The sequence below is a fragment of the Macrobrachium rosenbergii genome, chromosome 19 (genome assembly GCF_040412425.1).
Source record: "Macrobrachium rosenbergii isolate ZJJX-2024 chromosome 19, ASM4041242v1, whole genome shotgun sequence".
Lineage (NCBI taxonomy): Eukaryota > Metazoa > Arthropoda > Malacostraca > Decapoda > Palaemonidae > Macrobrachium > Macrobrachium rosenbergii.
In genome coordinates, this window is record NC_089759.1 from 33,306,373 (window position 1) to 33,330,682 (window position 24,310).

Here is a 24,310-nt window from a genome sequence, read left to right on the forward strand (position 1 = left end):
AATGGATCTAACTTCTTTAGAAAATTCATCAGTGATGGGGGCTTGATTTAGGATTCTAGGTCTAGGCCGAGGATTTTGATGTTTACATCAAATTGTTGAATGTTTGTATAAACTCCTCTGTATGTTTTATGGGGGAGGATTAGGTTCCTAAGAAAGGTGATACCAGGTTTGCAAGCCATTTGGATAATTTACCTATAGAGCCCTTGCTGGATATTATGGGGCATAGAGGAATCCCCCTCTGAGTTTTTGGTAGGCAATAAAAATAGGGGTGGAATCTCTCTCTTTGTGCTATTGGGAGGCCATAAAATAGGGGTTGATTATCTTTCATGATTCTAGGAAGTCTATCTTCTTATTACCCCTGAGGTTCTGACTTATTTATATTAAATTGGGCAGCAATATTTGTTGTGGGATCTTTCATGATTCTAGGAAGTCTTTGTATTACCCTCTGTGGTTCTGACTTTTTATTAAATTGGCCATCAGTATTTGTTGTGGGATCTTTCATATGTCTCCTCATCGTTTTTAAAAGTTCTTGAGCTTTACTGACATGAGTCTCCTTATCTAAGAGAACTAACTATCTTCCCGACTTATCAGATATTTTGTGATGATATGCTCCCTTTTCCGTAACCTAGGAAAGAAAGTAACATGTGGTGCAGTTTTAATTAACATGTTTATTTAAAACTATGAATTCAAGACAGAACTATTATTAACCTCAGGAAAGAAAAAAGTGTTTTCTATATAACAGTACACATATTTTACATAAATTTTCCTGCATCTCTGAGTTATAAAAGTCCAAAACCAGTAGAGTAGGTTCACCATTACCTGGGACATTTTTGGGATAAAATGTTACAGCTAAGGGCAGAATAACTTCAGTATAAAAAGCAACCTAGACTATTTCAGACTCCTGGCAGAAATCTATGGCAGGCAAAAACAGGAATGGCCAACCTGTGTTGTTTACTAGCTTTAGCCAAGTCATTTAAGAATTTTGTGGTAGACGATGTTTTTGTTTTTCCTTTGTTGATGGTCATTGCAAAAGTGAGCCTGAGGTGAAATTGGATCCTCTTGAAGGTGAATGGGATATTGTCCACAATCATTGGGATTTGTGGGATGAAGGGGTCTTCTCCTCTTCTGCATCCAGTTAGGGAAGAAGGGTCCTGATAATCAGACGTGTCCTGTTGCACAACTTAGGACTCTGCAGGTTTCAAAGCAGGATTAGTGCACCAACTTTCAGGTTCAGGATGTGGGGCAGATACCCAGACAGCTCCAAGTTCAGGAATTCCATTAGGTAGTTGACGACTTAGTTTGGATCCGTGAAAAGTGTTGATGGAGTGGTAGGAACATTCCCTGGATCTGCAAGTTGATGTTCTTCATAGTCTCGTGTGGTGTGTCCAGAATCACTCTTTCCTGAAGCCAATCGTGCTTGCGGTAGTTTCTTTGGTTGTTGGGAAACACTGCTGCCTCCAATTCTTGTTGGGTAATGATGACCAGGGTGCAAAAGCTCTCCGGGAATGCGTTAAGTCCTGTCTGGGCATCATCAGGGGCCTTCCCATTTCCCCAGGTGATAAGCTGCTTGGAACACAGTCCAGCCAGAGGACCGCCAGACAACTGCACCCATGAGTCATGTTCATGGTCAGCTTTTAACGTTTTGACTCTCCACAGGTAAGACATCTTAAGGCAGGCATTCATTTCATCAGCAATGGTGCCCTGGACGATCACTGGCAAAGTGTGGTGATAGTCCCCAGCCAAAAGAACAGTGATGCCTCCTATCCCACTCCCCAGGTCCTGCAATGTGAAGTCCAAAGCCTTGAAAACTTGTTTGTTGGCCATGGTGCATTCATCCCAAACGATGAGACTGAACTGCTGAAGGACTTTGGCGCGGCCGAATGTCACAGACAGAAGCCTCCTTGCAGAGAGCCAATTGAGCGGCCATTTCAAAGCAGAGTGGGCAGTGCAACCTCCATCCAGAAGCATGGCCGCAATTCCAGAGGAAACCAAACCAAGGCAATCTTTTGCTTCTGACGAACTTTGGCAAAAATGAGGTTAATGAACATTTTTCCAGTTCTGCTAGAAGCATCCAGGAAGATCAGGCCACCCACTTGGCCATTGACATGGCTCAGAACGGAGTCCTAGGCTCTCTACTGGTTTGACATCAGCAGGGGTTTCTTTTCTGCAACAAACTGGACAAAGTTATCAGGCCTGTAGCTGGTCTCACAAAGAACCTCTCGGCACAGCTGGTCAGTATTCTGATCATCTGGAGGGGAAGGCAAGCTGTAAGTCTTCAGAGTTTTCTCTGACATTACCAGACACACACTCCAACTCCCACAAATTCTTTCCATAGATGGCATACAGAAGTCAATGGTCTGGGTCAGGTTATCTCACCTCGCTTAATGCAGAACATCTTCACTCATCGCCATCCTGTACTTCTCCCAGAGTTGAAGGGGCTTGGATGTGACGCAGGTGGTGAGCAAAACGACAGAAGGTGTCTAATTTTCCTTGGCAGCTGTGACCAGGGCGAGTTGTTCTCCAACAAACCTTGCCCTTCACAGGCCTCTCCCTGAAAGTTTTCGCTGGCTTGACCGTCCACATTTTCAGACTCGCAATGACTTGGGTCCCTGTGCAACGTGTAGAAACATTTGACACTGGAAGGAAGGACCATGCAGACATGTCTCAGGTCTTCGGTCAATTTGACTCCTGGGTAGCCGTTGGCGTCCTTGCCCTACTTTTTGCTACTGGAATCCCAGGTAGAGTACTTGGCCACATCAGGGTAAAGTGGCATCTTTGTGAAGGGGTCTTCCCGACACTGCCCAAAGAAGGCCGTCAAGGCGAGGCCTGTACTTGCTCCAGTTGGAACCCATCTAGCCTGAAGTAGGCTCTCTGACCATTTCTCAGGTAAACACTGAACTTTAGCATGGTTGTGTTCCTGTCATGGATCTGGAAGCTCAAATCTCCAAATGGCTTCACTGCTGCCATAGTACCTGCCGAGTTGGAAGGCCTGGGCTGGTATGTCTGTATCTAAAACTTGACTTGGGCACCAATGTTGTTGATGTACTTGATAGACTTCACCAAATTGCACCACTCGACGATGATGTGGGCTTGGAACATCTTTAAGAGGAGCGGATTGTACAGCACAACCCATCTGTTGTCCACCTCAACCAGATAGTACTCTTGGGCGAGTCTCCTGTTGATCATTGCCATGAACCTGCCAGCTCCTGGTTTTTGCTTTCAGTAGAGGGGGTTATCTGTCTTCTCCAGTTTCTGTTTCACTGACGAGTTCCTTCGGAAACTTATTTGAAGAGTTCCCGTCAACCATGCATGGTAAGCTTCAGTTGATGTTGCCGCAGGGACTGTGGATCATGTGTTCTTGGTGATGATGGCGTGGAGCAGGGGCTCTTCTTGAGGGTCCGGAATTTCTATGCTGATCACTTTGTTGATGTTGAGCGTGGGGAAGGCTGCCCTTTGTCACTACATGGTGTACATCCAGCACTGGGTTTCCCAGAAGATGTGCGACTTGATGGTAAGCCAACCATCTTGGTCAGTTTGTGTTTGAAGACCCTGGCGATAAGGTCACGGTGGTGGGAAGGTGACTGCCAAGAAAGCAGCTGCTGCTGAATTTCCAGCTTGGGTTGCACATGAAGATTATGATAAGGTCACATCTTGGGTGTACTCTTGCATGTGCCTGGGACATCTGGTGTGGCTGGAGGTGGATGTAGTTGGTGGCATGCAACTCCTGCTGGCGGGTCTGAATGTAGTGAAGCCTTTCGCTCTCAATTTTGATATACACGTCCACGACAAACTGGTGAAATGGCATTCTTTACTTCAAAAGGTGGATTGCAACATGATTCCTTAGGCATAGTAGTCTTGAGACAACTTTCTTTCCTTTACCGGTTGCCAGATTAGTCTGAGGGAATGTTGAAGTAGTAGCTGTCTTCGCCTTGCCATAAGATCAGAGGATACAGCAGGGAGTCATAGGACCTGAGGTTGTTGGCCATCCTCTGAACTGTCTGGTTTCTCTTGTGAATGAGGAATGTTTAAGTAGTAGCTGTCCTTGCTTTGCCAGAAGATCAGAGGATACTGTTGTTGCCCTTGCCTGTTGGAGCCTGACCACCCTGTTCCGGTTCTTCCACTGATCTGGATGCAGCAAGTTTTGTCTTCTGAGTTTCCAGTCTGGCCTCCCTCTGTTTTGGTACTTCCGCTGCTCTGGATGCACCATCTGTTTTGTCCTCTGGACTTCCAGTTTGGCGTCCCTCTGTTCCGATCCTTCTGCTGCTCTGGATGCAGCTACTCTCGTCCTTATATCTACCAGCCTGGTCTCCCTCTGTTACGGTATTTCCGCTGCTCTGGTTGCAGCAACTCTTGTCCTTTGGGCTTCGAGTCTGGCCTCTCTCTGATCTGATGTTTCCACCACCCTGTATGCTGCAGTCCTTGGCCCAACGGAAGGCTGTTTCTTTCGCAGCATATTTTCTGAAAAACAATTGGATCATTGTTATTTTAAGGTTTAATTTGTCATTATGCAAAAAAGACAATGCCATTACATTGTCATTATACAACAAAGACTATTCAAAGTTATTTTATGGCAACTCTAATATTTTGTGAAGAAAAATCCTTATTTTAATAGGTATAATAAATGTTGCATGCAATTCTAAGCAATTGAATATGCAAATGGCCACATTTGAACTTGAACTTGGGGTGTTGGCCAAAGGTCCTAGGCTCTTACCTAAATGCTTCCAGTCTGGTCCCCTCCTGATCTAAATTTTCAACCACCCTATATGCCGCATTCCTTTTGTTTCCTGAAGTCTTTGGCCCAATGGAAGGCTGCTTCTTTCGTGGCATATTTTCTGGAAAACAATTGGATCACTTATTTAAAGGTTTAATTTGTAATTTTTGCATTGAAATGTGCAGGCTTTTTCCTAAAAGATTGAATGCCTTCACAAAGTTAACTAAGTTTGGGACCTTTTTTAAAATAAAGAAAAATCTTTATTAAAATAGCAATAATAAATGTTGCATGCAATTCTATGCAATTGAATATGCAAATGGACTAAGAAAATGGCCACATATGAACTTAGGGGATTACCCCTACGCTAGGGTGTTGGCCAAATGTCCTCTAGGCTCTTACCTAAATGCTTCCAGTCAGGCCTCCCTCTGATCTGATGTTTCCACCACCTTATATGCTGCATTCCTTTTGATTCCTGAAGTCTTTGGCCCAACGGAGGGCTGTTTCTTTCGTGGCGTATTTTCTGAAAAACAATTGGAGCATTGTTATTTTAAGGTTTAATTTGTCACTTTTGCATTTAAATGTGCAGGTTTTTTCCCTAAAAGACAATGCCTTCACAAAGTTATCTAAGTATGGCACCTTTAAGAAAAATCCTTATTAAAATAGCAATAATAAATGTTGCATGCAATTCTATGCAATTGAATATGCAAATGGCCTAAGAAAATGGCCACATTTGAACTTAGAGGATTACCCCTAAGCCAGGGTGTTGGCCAAAGTTCCTAGGCTCTTACCTAAATGCTTCCAGTCAGGTCTCCCTCTGATCTGATGTTTCCACCACCCTAAATGCTGCATTCCTTTTGGTTCCTGAAGTCTTTGGCCCAACGGAAGGCTGTTTCTTTGGCGGCATATTTCCTGAAAAAATAATAATTTTTAATGACCAAATCATAAGGAAGGTATTAATTTTAATTTTTGCATTTAAAGGCGCAGGTATTTTCTAGAAGACAATGCCTTCATATTTAACTAAATATTTGGCGCTTTCAAATATTTTGAATGTAGAAGTAAGAAAAATGCTATTTTAATAATAGCAAGTATAAAAGTTCCATGTAATCCTATACAACTGAATATGCAATGGCCTAAGAAAATGACAGCATTTGAACTTTCCCCTAACCTAGGATCCTAGGCTCTTTAACTCTTCCATTTTGTGTAAAAGCATGAAAATAACTAAATGCCTTCATATTTCACTTAAAGATTTGGCACCTTTAAATACAGATATTGCAAGCAATTCTATGCAACTGAATATGAAAACATATAGGCTGCCTGCATGCTTACGTAACCTAAGGTTCATGACTGCCTACCAAAACTCTCTTCCATTTCATGTAAAACCATGAAAACATGCCGAAACTGCATATATAGATGTTACATGAAATCCTATGGAACTGAAAATGCAAATGTCCTTAGAAACGGCCACATTTGAACTTACCCCAACTATGGTACTGGCTTATAAGGTACTAGGCTCTTACCTAAACTCCTCTATTTCGTGTAAAACCATGACCATAACTACTGAAATTGCATATACAGACATTGCATGTAATCCTGTGTTATTGATTATGCAAATGGGCTAAGAAAAAAGCCGCATTTGAACTTAGGGGTTTTAGCGTAAGGTCCTAGGACCTAGGCTCTTAAATGTACTCTACCAGTCTGGCCTCCCTCTAATCTGATGTTTCCACCGCCCTGTATACTGCATTTCTCTTCACTCCTGGAGTCTTTGGCCCGACAGAAGGCCGTTTCTTTGGTGGCATATTTTCTGAAAAATAATTGTATCATTGTTATTTTAAGGATTACATATAATTTTAATTTTTGCATTTAAATGCACAGGCATTTACTAACAGACAATGCCTTCACAATTACCTTACTCTAAAATTTGGCACCTTCAAATATTTTGAGGGTAAAAATAAGAAAAATCCTTATTAAAATTTCAAGGATAAATGTTTCATGCAATCCTACACAATTGAATAAGCAAATGGCCTAAGAGAATGACCACATTTGAACTTGCCCCTAAGCTAGGGTCCTAGGCTCTTACCTAAACCTTTCCATTTCGTGTAAAAGCATGAAAATAACTAAATGCCATAATTTTTCACGTTATCTAAGATTTGGCGCCTTCAAATATAGATATTACATGTAATTCTATGCAACTGAATATGAAAATTTAATTTAATATGGCCACCTCCATGCTTGCGTAACCTAGGGTAGTAGCCTAAGGTTTGTGACAGCCTGCTTAACCTCTTCTTCTTCATGGAAAACTAGGAAAATAACTACTGAAATTGCATATATAGATGTTGCATGTGCACCTGTGAAACTATATATGCAAAAGGCCTAAGAATATGACTGCATTTGAACTTACCCACAAACTAAAGTGCTGACCTAAGATTACAGGCTCTCACCTAAACTCCATCTCGTGTAAAACCGCGAAAATCACTAAATGCCGATTTGGCGCCTTCAAATACAGAAGTTGCATGCAATTATATGCAACTGCATATGAAAATTGCATTTAATATGACTACCTTCATGCTTATGTGACCTAGGATGGTAGCCTAAGGTTCATGACAGCCTACCCAACCTTTCTTCTTTTTCATGTAAAACTATGAAAATAACTACTGAAATTACATACAGTATATAGACATTGAATGCAATCCCATGCAATTAAATATGTAAAGGGTCTAAGGGAATGGCCAAAACAACTTAAATTGAAGCTAGGGAGCTGGCCTAAGTTCCAAGGCTTTTACCTAAACTCTTCCATTTCTTGTTAAAGCATGAAAATAACTAAATGCCCTCACATTTCACTGAACTTGAAAGATTTGGCGCCTTTACTTACAGATAGTGCATGCAATTCTATACAACTGAACATGAAAATTGCATTTAATATGACCACTTCCATACTCATGTAACCTAGAGTAGCAGCCTAAGGTTCATGACAGCCCACCTAAACTCTCTTCCACTTTGTGTAAAACCATGAAAATAACTGCTGAATTTCATATATATAGGTTAAAACCAATCCTATGCAATTGAATATGCAAATGGCCACATCTGAACTTATCCCTAAGCTAGGTGTTGGCCTAAGGTTCTAGACTCTTACCTGAATTCTTCCAGTCTGGCCTCCCTCTGATCTGATGTTTCTGCCACCCTGTAGGCTGCATTCCTTTTGGCTCCTGAAGTCTTTGGCCCAACAGAAGGCCTTTCTTTTGTGGCATATTCTCTGAAAAAGTAATAGAATCATTGTTTTTTTAAGGTTTACAAATAAGTTAATTTTTGCTTTTAAATGTACAGGTATAACATTTGCTTTTAAATGTACAGGTATTTACTAAGACAATGCCTTCACAATTACATTCATCTAAAATTTGGCACCTTCCAATATTTTCAGGGTAAAAATAAGAAATAACTTTATTAAAATTGCAAGTATAAATGTTGCATGCAATCCTATGCAACTGAATATGCAAATGGCCTAAGAAAATTGCCGCATCTAATCTTACCCCTTAAGCTAGGGTGTTGCCAAAGGCCTAGGCTTGTACCAAAACTCTTCCATTTTGTGTAAAACCATGGAAATAACTACTGAAATTGCATATATAGACACTACACACAATTCTATGCAATTGAATATGCCGCATTTGAACTTACCCCTAAGCTAGGGTGCTGGCCTAAGGTACTAAGCTCCTATTTCAACTCTTCCATTTTGTGTGAAAGCATGAAAATAACTGAATGCCTTCACATTTCACTCGGCACCTTTAAATACAGATATTGCATGCAATTGAATATGGACACCTCCATAATTATGCAACCCAGGGTGGTAGCGTAAGGTTCGTGGCAGCATCCACCTAAACTCTCTTCCATTTTGTGTAAAACTATGAAGACAACTACTGAAATTGCATATGCAGATGTTGCATGCATGCCTATGCTACTGAATATGCAAATGGCCTAAGAAAATGACTGCATTTAAAGTTACCCACAAGCTAGGGCACTAGCCTAAGGTTCTAGGCTCTCACCTGAACTCTCCCATTTCGTGTAAAATCATGAAAATAACTACAGAAAATGCCTTCTTATTTCACTTTAAGATTTGGCACCTTCAAATACAGATATTGCATTAAATTATAAATAAGAAAAATTGTATTTAATAATATGACTACCTCCAAGCTTATGTGGTGCAATTATAAAATCCACATTTCTGCATAGTATTTGTGTATTGTATAATCATGTAATAGCAAACTATGTCTCCTTATGTTTATTTATGTATACGAGAATAATGCCCTGAACTGCTGTGAATGATTCATGAGTTACGCTTTACATTAAAACCTTCATATGGTGTTGTATGGTAACGTGAAAGCCCGCCCACGAGTCGTTGTATTCTATATGTTGCAATTACTGTATAACCAAGCGTACCATTGTATAAATTTTTAACCAAGTGTACCATTGTATAAATTTTTAAGTTCTTATTTTCCACAAAATGCATTCATTTACTCTTATGATTTGATTTACACTATAATGCATACTATTAACATTTGGATATGACATGTTACGTTGGCACTGTGTCAAGTAAATTGCTAGGAAAGTATGTACCAGCTAACTGATTGGGTGGGTGGAATTTAAGAAGTGGGATAATCACCAACATGGCTGAGGATACCAGCCAAGAATAAACCTCCTTAATCAGTCTTTTGTAATGCCATCCTGTATTACTGGAGCCTTGGGTGAGTCAATTATATATGTATACATATCAGCAAAGTATTACTGTATTCAGAATTGTTTATTTCGTTGTAAGAAGACAATATTTCAGAGTTGTAAAGAGCCACCTAGCTTACCTCATGTGTTGCTTTTGTTCATTGAAATATTGCACAATTATTTCCTAGGCCATTTTATTGTGATTATTCTTGACAACGTATGGGTTGATTACTGATCGAGATATCAATATTGCTTAACTGTTTATTTTGTGAATATTCCTGTCGCTAATATAGCCTACTAACTACTTTGTTCTTTCCACAGGGCTCTTCCTCTGTCTTCACTTCGTAACTCTCAATTCGACTCGCCAACCTCAAGTCCCTGATTTATATTTTCTCTATGGAAATGTATTCTGCTTATTTATGTTACCAGGTTGGATTAATAAAGTAAGGATGAAAGAACTCATCGACTCATTGAACCCTACCTACCCTAATATAGCCTACACAATCATCACCCCTTCTCTTCGCCTAGCACCAAGCATTAGAAAAACCACTATTCCTGCATAAGGTGATCCCTGCACTTACGTAACCTAGGGTGGTAGCCTAAGGTTCATGAAAGCCTACCTAAACTCTCTTCCATTTCATGTACAACCCTGAAAATAACTGCTGAAACTGCATATATAAACGTTACATGAAATCCTATGCAACTGAATATGCAAATGTCCTTAGAAAATGGCCACATTTGAACTTACCCCTACACTACGGGGTTGGCCTAAGGTACTAGAGTGTGGCCTAAGGTACTAGACTCTTACCTAAACTTTTCCATTTCGTATAAATCCATAGAAATAACTACTGAAAGTGAATATACAGACGTTACCTGCAATCCTATGTACAGTAATTGATTATGCAAATGGCCTGGGTAAATACCTAAACTCTTCCATTTCGTGTAAATCCATAGAAATAACTACTGAAAGTGAATATACAGACGTTACCTGCAATCCTATGTACAGTAATTGATTATGCAAATGGCCTGGGTAAATGACTGCCCTTAAGCTTACCCCCACACTGGGGTCTTGGCCAAGGTCCTGGGCTGACCTAAACTCTTCCATTTCTTGTAAAGCCATGGAATATAACTACTGATATTGCTTATGTAGATGTTACATGCAAATTATGCAATTGAATGTGCAAATGGCCTAAGAAAATGGCCACAGTTGATCTTACCCCTAAGCCAAGGTGCTGGCCTAAAGTCTTTGGGTCTTCCATAAACCCTAACATTTCATGTAAAGCATGAAAATAACTAAATGCCTTCACATTTCACTTTAAGATTTGGCAACTTCAAATACAGATATTGCATGCAATTCTGTTAAATAGATTACGAATGACCACCTCCATACTAACATAATCTAGGTGGTAGCCTTAGGTTCATTAACAGCCAACCTAAAGTCTCTTCCATTTTGTATAAAACCATGAAAATAGCTGCTAAAATTGCATATATGGATGTTACAAGCAATCCTATGCAACTGAGTATGCAAATGGCCTAAGAAAATTGGAAACATTTGAACTTACCCCTAAGCTAGGGTGTTGGCCTACAGTCCTAGGCTCTTAGCTAAACACTTCCAGTCTGGCCTCCCTCTGATCCGATGTTTCCGCCGCCCTGTGGGCTGCATTCCTTTTGGCTCCTAAGTCTTTAGCCCAATGGAAGGCCATTTCTTTGGTGGCATATTTTCTGAAGAAAATAATTGAATCATTACTATTTTAAGGTTTAAAAATAATTTTAATTTTTACATTTAAATGCACAGGTATTTTCTAAAGGACTATGTCTCCATAATTAACTATATAAAATTTGGCACCTTCAAATATTTTTAGGGTAAAAATATGAAAAATCCTTATTAAAATAGAAAATATAAACATTGCATGCAATCCTAAGCAACTGAATATACAACATGGCCTAAGAAAATGACCGCATTTGAACTTACCCCAAGCTAGGTTCCTAGGCTCTTACTGAAACTCTTCCATTCCGTGTAAAAGCAGGAAAATAACTAAATGCCTTTAATCTAAGATTTGGTGCCTTCAAATACGGACATTGCATGCAATTGAGTGTGAAAATTACATGCACATGACCACCTACATGCTTACATAACCTAAGGTGGTAGCCTAGGGTTCATGACAGCCTACCTAAACTCTTCCATTCCATGAAAATAACTACTGAACTTACATATACAGATGTTGAATGCAATCCTATGCAATTAAATATTTTTGGCCTACGAAAATGACTGCAATTGAACTTACCTCGAAGCTAGAATGTTGGCTTAAGGTCTTACACTCTTACAATTTTGTGTAAAAGCATGAAAATAACTGAATGCCTTCACATTTCACTTCAACCTTAAAGATTTGGTGCCTTTAAATATAGATACTGCATGCAAATCTATGCAATTGAATATGAAAATCGAATTTATTATGACTACCTCCATACTTATGTAACCTAGGGTGGTAGCCTAAGGTTCATGACAGCCTATGCAAACACTCCTCTGTTTTGTATAAAACCATGAAAATAACTGCTGAATTGTAAATACAGAAGTTACAAGCAATCCTATGCAACTGAATATGCAAATGGCCAAGAAATAGGAAACATTTGATCTTACCCCTAGGCTAGGGTGTTGGCTTAGGGTAAGGTCCTAGGCTCCTACCTAAACTCTTCCAGTCTGGCCTCCCTCTGATCTGATGTTTCGGCCACCCTGTAAGCTGCATTCCTTTTGGCTCCTGAAGTCTTTGGCCCAACGGAAGGCTGTTTCTTTGGTGGCTTATTTTCTGAAAAAGTAAGAGAATCATTGTTTTTTAAGGTTTACAAATAATTTTAATTTTTGCTTTTAAATGCACAGGTATTTACTAAAAGGCAATGCCTTCACAATTAACTTCAACTAAAATTTGGCACCTTCAAATATTTTAGGGGTAAAAATAAGAAATATCCTTATTAAAATCACAAGTATAAATGTTCCATGCAATCTCTATGCAACTGAATGCGCAAATGGCCTAAGAAAATGTCCGCATTTGAACTAACTTACCTTCAAGCTAGGGTGCTGGTCTAAGGTCCTAGGATCTTTCCTAAACTCTTCTATTGTGTAAAACCATGAAAATAGCTAAATATCTTCACATTTCACTTTAACTAAGATTTGGCACCTTCAAATACAGATACTTCATGCAATTCTGTGCAACTGAAAACAAAAATTGCATACAATGTAAATGCCTACATTCTTACGTAACCTAGGGTGGTAGCCTAAGGTTCATGACAGCCTACCTTAACACTCTTCCATTTCATGTAAAACCATGAAAATAACTACTGAAACTGCATATATAGACATTACACATAACTCTAGGCAATTGAATATGCAAATGTTCTAAGAAAATGGCCACTTGAACTTACCCCTAAGCTAGCATGCTGACTTAAGTTCCTAGGCTCTTATGTAAACTTCAATTTTAAATAAAACCATGAAAATAACTACTGAAATTGAATACGTAGATGTTACATGCAATCCTATGCAACTGATTATGCAAATGGCCTGAGAAAATGGCTGCATTTGAACTTACCACTAAGCTAGGATGTTGGCCTAAGGTCCTAGGCTCTTACATAAACTCTTTCATTTTGTGTAAAGCCATGGAAATAACTGATGAAATTGTATATACAGACATTACATGGAAATCTGGGGGGGGGGGGGTGTCCAGGGGCTGGAGACCCCCCGCCAAGTAATACTACTTGGTTAGGTTAAGCTACATTAGGCTACGTTAGGTTAAGGGATGTTAGGCTACATTAGACTGGGCTATGTTGCCAACTGTGGCTTGGCAGGTATGCTATAATTGTTTGACCTTGTTTTATTCATTCATTATAATGCCATTTTATGTCGACAGTGATTTACCCTACCCAAAATCCTGCATTTCCAAAGAGTCCCCAACCCTGTTGGATGTAGTAGGGGTGTATAGCCTAATAACTCAAAAAACACATTTCCCAAAAGTATTTCTATCATAACTATTCAAAATACATAAAAACTCATAAGGAAATACACAATTACTTCAGAAAAATGGGGGGTAGAACTATATAGTAGCTCCACGGCACTGACGGCACTATAACTTGAATTTTCCTACAGTTTTTTTTATGCTAATTATGAGTTTACCTTTAATTTTTGACGCTCGAGTGTAATTAACCCCTGAAGTCCATCCAACAAGGGGTTTCCATACGCAATCTTTACAAGACAGAGCACGGATACGTCTGTTTTGAACGGTTCACATCCCGTCCGGCAAGTGCAATAACTTGTTAACGTATGGGTACCCACCGCCCCGGCCAGTACTAAACACGGCGAAGGGACATTCCATTTGGCTGACAACAAACAGATGCACCGCCAGTATCAGAACCCTAAAAGTGTAGAAAAAACCAGTTGAAAAGGTAAAAACAGGCGCGGAGCTAATGTATAGAATTACCAAAACGGGGTTTGAACTATTGTAAAAATTTACCTGCATTTGAACATACCCCTAAGCTAGGGTACTCTCCTAAGGTCCTAGTCTTTTACTTAAACTCTTCCATTTCGTGTAAAACCTTGAAAATAACTACTGAAATGAATATATAGACACTGCATTCAATCTTATGCAGCTGAATATGCAGATGACTTAAGAAAAAGGCAGCATTAATGAACTTACCCCTAAGGTAGGGTGCTGGCCTAAGGTCTTAGGCTCTTACCTAAACTCTTCCATTCCTTGTAAAACCTTGAAAATAACTACTGAAATGCATATACAGACACTGCATTCAATCTTATGCAACTGAATATGCAAATGACCTGAGAAAATGGCCGCATTTGGACTTACCCCTAAAGTAGGGTGCTGGCCTAAGGTCCTACATTTTTACACGACTGTATGCAATTGAATACTGCCTCCCTACCTGACTATAGCTTAGGGCCCCATCCAAGGGTCCAACGATCCTAATTCCTAAACACTACTTTAGGAGGTAAAACCGTAAAAAAAAAAACTTGTAAAGTTGCAAATATCAATGGCGGCCTCAGTCACCCCTATACCTAGCCTAAACACAAAGGCCAAGAGGGCTCGTTTTAAAAGCCCTCACATTTAACTTTAAATAAGATTTGGCGTCTTTAAATACAGATACCTTATCTTACCTTTATCTAGGTGGATGCAGTACACTGATTACTGTGTAAGGTTTGCAAATTGCTGGAGAAATGGGGACGTGTTGTCTTGACCTCGTAGGTGGAGGTGTTCCAATAATGTTTCATTTAGCAAAACGGGATCCCTATCAGTGTTACCAGATCTCGTTTGCCATTTGAGGCTGAACTATTTGAAATTATGCTAAATCTATCATAATCATGCTAGTGGGATGGCAAAATTACGCTAATTTTATGCTAAATTACTACTATTTTTTTCACAGTAAATGGATATATATAACATAAAACTATGATTGGCTATTAATAATCATTTGACATTTCTATCAGAGACGTGTCTGGAAGGTATTGGATTTGATATCAAAGTAATCTTTTTTACGATGAATAGGAAATTAAATCAACAGGAAATCATATACTTGTTACAAACTAAACTTATTTTTCGTAAAAGCATTAATAAACAAATTAAAAAAATTCACTCATCTTCAAACCGATGATTTAAAATTGTACAGGTACATAATACCAACTAAAAGTTTTCCTTGTTAAATATGAACTAAATGTGTTAAGTTGATAACCCCATTTATTGTAAATATCTTTGTTTACGGGCCTCAGCATGCCCTTGGAAGGATTAAATTTGGTGCAATCACCTGCTTCCCTGATTCTTTCACTGCATATTAATGATCATTTGCTACTGAGACATTTAACAGCCTGTTTCATTTTTCATTTTTGTTTCAAGTTTACCATGGAAAAAATACGCCCACAGACTGCATTTATATGGGAATGGTGAGCAAGGCCCGAGCGAACTTTGAAAAAATAGGATATTTCTTACTTTGATAAACTTTAGCCCAGAATGACTGTTGATATTTTTAGAAAGAAAACTGTTAATACTGCCACCTATAATTAGTGCACGCCTTTCACTGTCCAAGTCTTGTTGTTCATACTTCAAGATTATATTTGGAATTTTGCCTTGCACTTACTTCATAGAACACAGACATTGGTGACGCTTGGGCAGTATGAGGGACGCATGAACCCTGTGTTCAGACTTTCTTATGCGACATTAGACTGATAAACCTAATTTGTTAAATAGGCCTACATGTTTTTGTATCAAAATAAGTCAGTTATGTTTGTTTTTTATTCAAATGATTCTATATTTATGGCAAACTTTACAAAATTATGCTAAATGGGTCGTTATGCCAAATATTACGCTAGGTAATGAGATTTACTTCAAATTATGTTAAAAGCATTAAATGATGCTAGGTCTGGTAACACTGGTCCTTATATTCCCCCCTTTAACCTTTATAACGTTCCCTGACATTATTAATCAACTAACAATAATTATTTATAACTAATAATATTTATTTACAGAAATATTTACGTCAAATATTGAAAATAACACGGTTAAATAAGAAAGGCAATTTATTTTCAAAATTGATTTTCTCTAGGATTTGATGCACAATGAAAATAACGTGTCATTTCCCGACGTTCCTCCATTGTAAGTAATTATTTAATCAATTACAAGTCATTTACATACAATAATAACTAATCATAACCCCAATAGCGTCGGATAAACAGTATTTTAAAATATTTAAAAAGTTTTGGATGTACTAAACTGGTTTATGGCATGGCTTCCCCACACACACACACAGATACACACACATTATATATATATATATATATATATATATATATATATATATATATATATATATATATATATATATATATATACATATACTGTATATAAAATCTGACTTATTCACTGTTACAAAGGGAGATGTAAATTTATTTTACCATCAGAACTGAGCTTGAAATCGAAAACAAACTCATTCTCACCATGTCAGCTAAGGCTAATTTTTTTAACACTTGTAGCACTTGGTTATTTGAAGATAATATTGGCCCCCATTTACACATGGCGTTTTAAACTCTAATATTAAGCCAATAATACACGTTTATATCGATTTCCCTTTAAAAATAAATGGCATAAAAAAGGAATCATATAAATTAGGCGCATGTGTCCCAGCCAAGATTGAGAACCCCTTTATACAGAGGTAGGCAGTTAAACTACTTACTAGATTTATAATTCGACTTCGATTTTGCTTCATATATTCCACTCGATTTCAGGTTTTATACTTTTTACATCTGTTCGTTTCTGTTCAGAGCCTATTTGGAACATCACATAAACTCAAGGAGTTTATGTACTTGTATTAACCACAATGGGTGATGATACAAATCCCTCTAGATATCGACACACATTTGTAGATACTTCTAAAGCTAATGTTTTCAGCTTTTCTCTGGGTTCACCTTAACAATCATGTGCTGCTATCTCAAGATACTCTCTGACTTTTAACCGACGTCACCGTTTCCATAACCTAGATTCAAGGTTATGGAAACGGTGGGACGTCAGTTCTAGGTCCTAGAAGTATCCTTTGTTGGAGAACTGGGAGTGTCTGATCAAAATGCTTCACTTGTCTCGGTTACTTTAGAAAATGAAATGCTAGTAGAAGTGCTCCCATCACATTTTCTTTTTTTAGTTTTCTGTAAAAGAGAACTATTGAGATAGATGTCTGTCTGTCCATCAGCACTTTTCTGTCCGCCCTCTGATCTTAAAAACTACTGAGGCCAGAGGGCTGCAATTTGCTATATTGATCATCCACCCTCCGGTCATCAAACATACCAAATTGCATCCCTCTAGCCTCAGTAGTTTTTTTTTTTAATTTTATTTAAGGTTAAAGTTAGCCATGATCGTGCGTCTGGCACTGCTATAGGTGCCAACAACACAGGCCACTACCGGACTGTGGCTGATGGCTGAAAGTTCCATGGGCCGCGGCTGAGAGTTTCATACAACATTATGAGCTATACAGAAAACTCTTAATACTATACATACCAATCACGGATCAGTATCTTGCAATACAGATACATCATCATATTTTGGGAATCTAAGACAACTGTATCCCATAGAGTCACACATGTTTGAAATTTGTTTACGAATCTTGACTTCTACGATTCGATATTCCCTCATAAGGTTTCTCCTTGGGTGATCCGCCCAGCTGACTGATAGAATACATAAAACAGAATGGGAATATCTGAATGGAGATCAGAAGTCGTAGATGCTCCGCTCTCTCTCTCTCTCTCTCTCTCTCTCTCTCTCTCTCTCTCTCTCTCTCTTGATATATTCAAACATATATTAATGTAGCATGAACTCCTGCCACATTTATCTGAAAATTTTCTGTGCAAAAAAAAAAAAACAAACAAAAAACTGCAATTCAGTGTAATTGAAATACTTGAAAATGACATAGAGCTTTGTCTTCTTTTTTTTCTGACATTTATTCTAAATGGAAGCATTTACTAGTCTATTTATTCAGAATTTTTTTTAATTTGTTGTGTCATCCCATATGTAAGAATCTATAATAATAAAACCTGAGTGGATCTTGTTTGTCCCCCCCTCCCAGGGTGACAGTAGGGGAGACATGACGCAGCCATCCATCCAACCCCCTGCAAACCGGTTTGTCCGCCCCGGGTGGAGGCAGGTTAGGTAGGGGAACGAGAAGGTAGGGGAGACATTCACCCTCCTTCTGCAAACCCGTTTGTCCGGCCCGGGTGGTGTGGGGTAGGTAGGGGATAGGGAGGGTAGGAAAGACAGCAGCGCCGGGTTTCAGCGCGCGCCAACAAGCTCGTTATATAAATTCTCTGGAATCTTGGTTCGCAAGTTATTCAATATGAATATTTGCTTGCAATAATAATAATAATAATAATAATAATAATAATAATAATAATAATAATAATAATAATAACAGAATTTACTTACATATAACGCTCATTGCTAATTTGTCTTCTATGCCGTTGAAATATTCTTCGAGAATTGACATTTGAATACTTCTTCATAGATAGGAGTTTATTTTCATTTGAGCTGTCAGGCAAAAGTAGTAAAAGAAAGCGATTAAGAGAGTAATAAACAAGTTACTTTTCCCAAAACTGACTTGCTCGAATGAAGCGAATATAAAGGTTATTGTTTAATCATATTTAATTGGTAATATATTATATACGAACCCCAAATGAATATCTCTATGTCGAAATACTGGTGGGATTGAATAAGGAGCTCTCTAAATTTTCCTTCAACTTCAGTTGTTTACAGAAAATATGGTCTTCGGAATTATATATCATATTTTTCAGCTTTTGTAATTCGTGATTGGCTATAATTTAATGACAAGTTACATTACGAATGTTAATTTATACCACTATTATGGTACTATTTAGTTCATATAACAATCACAATGGAATAGAATTATAGTAGCTGCTAAGATTCCGCATGAATTTAGTCTTTATCAGTTCTGAGATCATTAATAACTTCCTCTTGTGCACAGGAAAATTGATGGAGAAGGATTTCCCCCTCATGTCTGGTATTCGATCGTTATTTAGTGGCTCGTAACAGTGATTTTATTCAGTTCAGTATTAGAGAGATCACAGGAATTCAGATGCCGCATTATGGCAAGTCACCTTTAAAAGGAATAAATGATGGGAATAATTGTCAAAACGAAATAAATGTTAACGGTTTACCTGAGAGTTTTCCTGGACAAGCTGCCGCCTAACATACCAACGAAGTTTACCCAACTTCCCGACCCACCAGTGAGTCAAATGTTGGCATTTAATTCGAATTACCCCTTCAGCGTGATTACGACAGAACTAATGAACATATGAGCACGTTTTCACAGAAATAAATTTCTGGCTCACATCGGGATCGAGCTCCAGTCGTCTCTCAATTGAAAAGCCAGGGCGCTACCAATTGACCAACACAGGTCAAAATAAGTTGGAAGCTAAGTACTTCGGTCGATTGGTAGCATCATGTCCTTTCATCCCGATGCGAGTTAGAAATTTATTTTGTGAAACACGTGCTTATGTGTTTATTTCTTCCATCTTATATATATATATATATATATATATATATATATATATATATATATATATATATATATATATATATATATATATATATATATATATATATATATATATGTATATACATACACACACATATATATATACACATACATACACACATATATAAATATGTGTGTATGCATATACATGTATGTATATACACAGAATATTTCGCAGTGAGTAAAGTGACCATTTGTGTGTGTCTGTTGCAAAGTATTTTTCCCACGTAATTCAGAATGAAATATCTTTGGAAATGAAAAGTCCATGCGTCCAATCCTAAGTATTTTTAAAGGAAGGTGATATATAATATTTTCCTTCCATATCATGGTGCCATTTTAAAATAATATTTTGTTTGAGTGAAGGAAACGCATAGAAAAAAATTTCTAGTACAAACCTAATAAAAAAACCTAGAAGACGATGTTATGTTACATTAAACAGGTCAACAGAACATGTGAATAGGGAGAAATAAATATGTAAACCAGTTTAGATAAAAAAAAATATAGGAATATAATTTTCTGTGTCTAACTCTTAAAAGTTTCTTTGTCGTTAAGAGTTATATATTTACGATTCCCCTTTTGAATGTTCTCAGAGTTGACAGACCAACGCCTCATGCTTTTGAATAAACTTGTGGCCGTTGATTTTCCTCAAAAACGAAACTGGAAAGGCAGAAAATAACATCCGAGATGTTTACTCCGTGAACGATAAATCCTCCTCTTTGTTGGGCTTTAAATCGCTGCCAGAGGCTGTTTACTCTTGGAATGGAGCCAGTTTTGCTTGCCTCAGAAATTCATTCTCGCTATGATTTCTCTTCTTTTGTTTCACTTTTCGAGGTTATTTTTCAAAGATATCTTTTAAATGGAAAGCAGGAATTACAAAGAAACATTTGCCATGGATGTTACCGTGTCCATAAACGCAAATATAAGACAGTGGCGTTATTTAGGTTTCTATTGAGTCAACATACTCCCTGGGAATTTCTATCTATATTTTTTGGTGTCCAATGGATATTTATCCTCAACAATATTCATAAATTTGTTGCTCTGAACAAAATATCCAAATATATACCCTCAACCCTCCAGGAAATAGGTTCCAGCCGATTACAATCTTTTTCGAAACATCATGACGTCTTAATATGTGGATGTATAAGAAACAGTGAAACCATGCTTCCTTTATACAATGATGGCATAGCTGTCTATTTTCATATGATTTAAACATCTGTGAAGGGCAATTTACCGCTTTTTCCTAATCAGTCTCAAATTTCACAGTTGGCGCTAACGTATTTAAGCCATTAAAAATTTATTTAAAATCCCCAAATCTTTTGTCCCTTAATGCAAAGATACCATCCAGGCAACTAAGCCAGATTGTTTCACGAGGCGCCACATTTTGTTTCAGATTATTCCATGAAAACGTACCCTAGAGAAGCTGTCCATGCTACAGCGAATTTTTGTTTATGGCAGTAACCATTAAATAAAGTTTTTATTTACGCATTAGGCGTTTAAATTTGAATGTTTTATCAGTGTCAAGTGGAGAAAAAGTTCTTCATATGGTTATAATTGCCTACTTAGAAGAGATAATACACGGACAATCAAGACGTGTGAATAACAATTCTATGTTTAGAATAAGCGGCTTAGTGTAGTTGAACAGGATGTTTAGCTCATTTACTTAATCTACTAGCTGACCAACCCAGCGCTGCCTGTGAAAACTCTGAATGACAACCGATAAACTATCTCTCTCTCGCTCTCCCTTTCTTGTTAAGATAGTTGCCTCAATTACTGCCCAGCAATTATGATAGTTTATGTTTCAACCCATCTGGCTCCCCATTCCTATCGGGACTGAACTTGGATTTAAAGGGCGTCGGGATTGTCGTCATTCATCTCAGCGATCTCAAAAACAATGGATTAGGACTAATAGCTGTGGTTTTCAGTTATTTTTACATGTCACATCCTTCCCACCCCCACCCCCACCCCCTACGCTGCCAGTCGTTTCTTACCCCCACAGTATTCTTTTCCAGATATTAAGTCATATGTATACCGAAATGAGGTATGATAAACCCATAGAGTTTATGTAGTTACTAAGTCTACGGGCAGAACAGGCCTCATTTCAGGGAACTCCTTCGACCCCCACCAGTTTTGGTGCCCTTTGGTGTAGCGATGTCTTACCCCACAGTATTCTTTTCTAGACAGTAAGTCATATGTATACCAAGTTTGGTTGAAATTGTTCAATGCGTTTCTGAGTTATCCTGGAACACACACACACCCACCCACACACACACACACACACACACACACACATACATACATACATCCATTTTTATATCTACACATAAAAGCTTCTGTGTGTTTTACATGTAAGGTTGAGAAAGTTCCTAATAAGTGGTGTTACAAACCTGCCAGCCACTTGGATAAAGTGTTCTACAGTGTTATGCAATTCCATCTTTATGATCTTTATGTGTTATTGAGAGACAATAAAAAAAAAGGGAAGTAGACTGATCATCTTAAATAAATCCACGAAACCACTATCTTTTCCAATACCTTCTATAGTTCTAGTTGATTCTATTAAAATGTGCATCGATATTTCCTAGCATATATTACCGAGAAGGCTATCAGCAAATCGTACAGAATATACCATAGACGCAACAAAGATTAATTTGAAATAAATCGAATTTTATGTTGAGAACATCAGCAAAGTGAATGCCATATCGTACACTCAGTTTATTGTACACTACCTAAATCCATCAGTTGTTCGCTCATTACTGTATATTTATATAGAAACGTGGCGATGCTGGTGCTTATAAAGTCTCATGCGAGAACTGTATTAGATTTTATGTTGGGAGCTTCCATATCCATCTCAAAAAGATTAATAGAGCATAAACTATAAGTTGTACATAGTTCGGAGATTCAGAGACTTCCATACATATATATAATGCTTATACCTCATATTGGAGTGAGGTCGAGCTATTTTTCAAAGTAATTGCCTATACAAAAGCAATATGTAAAATCCACGGTAACTGGTAAAACTGAAATTTTGAACCAAACAGTGGACACACGGAATCTGATTTCATAGGTGAATTAATCTAAAGCCTCGACACGGGTGGGAGCTAACGAGGACTTAAACAACGGCAGACTGACCCATTTCACCATGGGACAACAGACATCAAATCCCAAGGAGGTCTTTATTCCACTTACCAATCACCCATCTGCAGTAATCAAGACTGAACCATTGTTAATGAAGATATATCCTTTAGTTATGAAAATAGTGTATTATAAACCTTTTAAATTTCAATATACGTCTTTTTCCATTTAAAGGCGAAGAGTACCCAGTCAAACACTACCATATTTAAACTAACTCCTTGGGTTAACATAGGTTTAAAGGAACGTCTACAAGTCGCCAGAGCTTTGCTGAAAATGAGACCTCGTCTCTTTCACTGGTTATGCAAGAATCATTACTGGTCTGTAAATGCAAATAAATAGTGAAGTATTCCTCTCTGTCTGTCTGTCTGTCTGATATAACGGTAACAGTCCGCCCCTTAATTTAAATGATAGCTTAAATCGAAACGTCACCTTTTTCGACAGACACCTTTCCAGGGCTTCATAACGCTCTTGTAATCCAACGTCAATTAGTTACGTTCCAATTAGAATCTGTTCCAGTTAAGCCTCCTGGAAGAGCAATCAATTCAAGAGGAAGTATCAGGTCTTGACCGAATGGGCCCAGAGGTCGATGAAATATGTCATCGTTTACTTATAAAAAAGCTGTTAGATTTAAGTAGTTGAGATTAACGATAAATTTGGCAATTTTCATCCTAGTATTACCTCACAAATGTATATCATAGAATAATTCGCATAGTTTCTTGTTTCGTTTTAGTTTTCTGTAAAAGAAAACTATTGTGCCGGCTTTGTTTGTCCGTCCGCACTTTTTCTGTCAGCCCTCAGATCCTAAAAATTACCGAGGCTAGAGGGCTGCAAATTGATATGTTGATCATCCACCCTCCAATCATCGAACGTACTAAATTGCAGCCCTCTAGTCTCAGTAATATAACGTATTTTCGTATGGAACATATATTTTATACCACTAAAAAACTAGATTATAAAATATTTACTCTAAATTTCTTTTTAAATCCTTATATTTTTTAAAGCAATTTGATTAACGATACCTTCATGGTAATACCTTCATGGTACATTTCTTTGTAGGAAAAAGTAAAATTAAGCCAAACCATTACCTAACATTATAAATGCACCGTATCTCAAGTGTATGCTAACCTTATATGAACAAAATTATTATTTTTTTTTTTTTTGCAGTCATCTTCATCGAAAAGTAGTATGGCAGTTAATATACTCTATTTATAGGAATTATAACCAGAGACTCCCGTAGTCCAAACTATTAAATGATCTAAGATTCCATTCCCGCTGCAACTGTTAGAGAGGTAGTATTTTTTTCATCTACCAATATAACCTTAAGAATTGTGACGCATATTATAACTGATTTAAACAGATGAAAACGATTTCATTGTTATTCCTCTTAATGCAATGTACAATAAATCCTACCTTAACAAATAAGTAAAGTTGAATTACTGAGTTGAGATTATCGCAACACTCTCAACAATGTCCAGTGTGATGTAAAATTACGCCTTATTCGTTTTGTGTTTCTTTTACTACACAAATTAAATACTCGATAATGGAAATGGTGAAGAGTCTCAGGGTGCTTTAATTCCTGCGTCCATTAATAATTACCGTAGTTTAATGCAAATGGTGAAGAGTCTCAGGGTGCTTTAATTCCTGCGTCCATTAATAATTACCGTAGTTATATATATATATATA

At 37.8% G+C, this 24,310-nt stretch overlaps 1 protein-coding gene across 4 annotated transcripts; it reads right to left on the reverse strand.

Annotated features, from left to right (window-relative positions):
- Nucleotides 1-746: 746 nt before the first annotated feature.
- LOC136848805 (uncharacterized) lies at nt 747-14,668 on the reverse strand. Of its 4 annotated transcripts, XM_067121457.1 has the most exons (9): nt 14,568-14,668; nt 12,054-12,219; nt 10,978-11,137; nt 7,842-7,961; nt 6,403-6,512; nt 5,500-5,620; nt 5,111-5,231; nt 4,712-4,832; nt 747-4,458 (listed from the first exon to the last, which is right to left on the reverse strand). In XM_067121457.1, exon 9 carries the CDS (start codon nt 1,966-1,968, stop codon nt 1,279-1,281), a length of 690 nt encoding a protein of 229 aa, XP_066977558.1. In that variant the 5' UTR covers nt 1,969-4,458; nt 4,712-4,832; nt 5,111-5,231; nt 5,500-5,620; nt 6,403-6,512; nt 7,842-7,961; nt 10,978-11,137; nt 12,054-12,219; nt 14,568-14,668; the 3' UTR covers nt 747-1,278. The 4 variants fall into 3 exon arrangements, with proteins under 4 accessions (XP_066977558.1, XP_066977559.1, XP_066977557.1 ...); XM_067121456.1 differs by having other exon boundaries at nt 5,500-6,512; XM_067121458.1 differs by having other exon boundaries at nt 5,500-6,512; nt 12,099-12,219.
- Nucleotides 14,669-24,310: the final 9,642 nt, after the last annotated feature.

Excerpts from the sequence above, each read along its gene's own strand:
- LOC136848805 (XM_067121458.1), bottom strand. The coding sequence starts at position 1,968 with ATGCTTCTGGATGGAGGTTGCACTGCCCACTCTGCTTTGAAATGGCCG.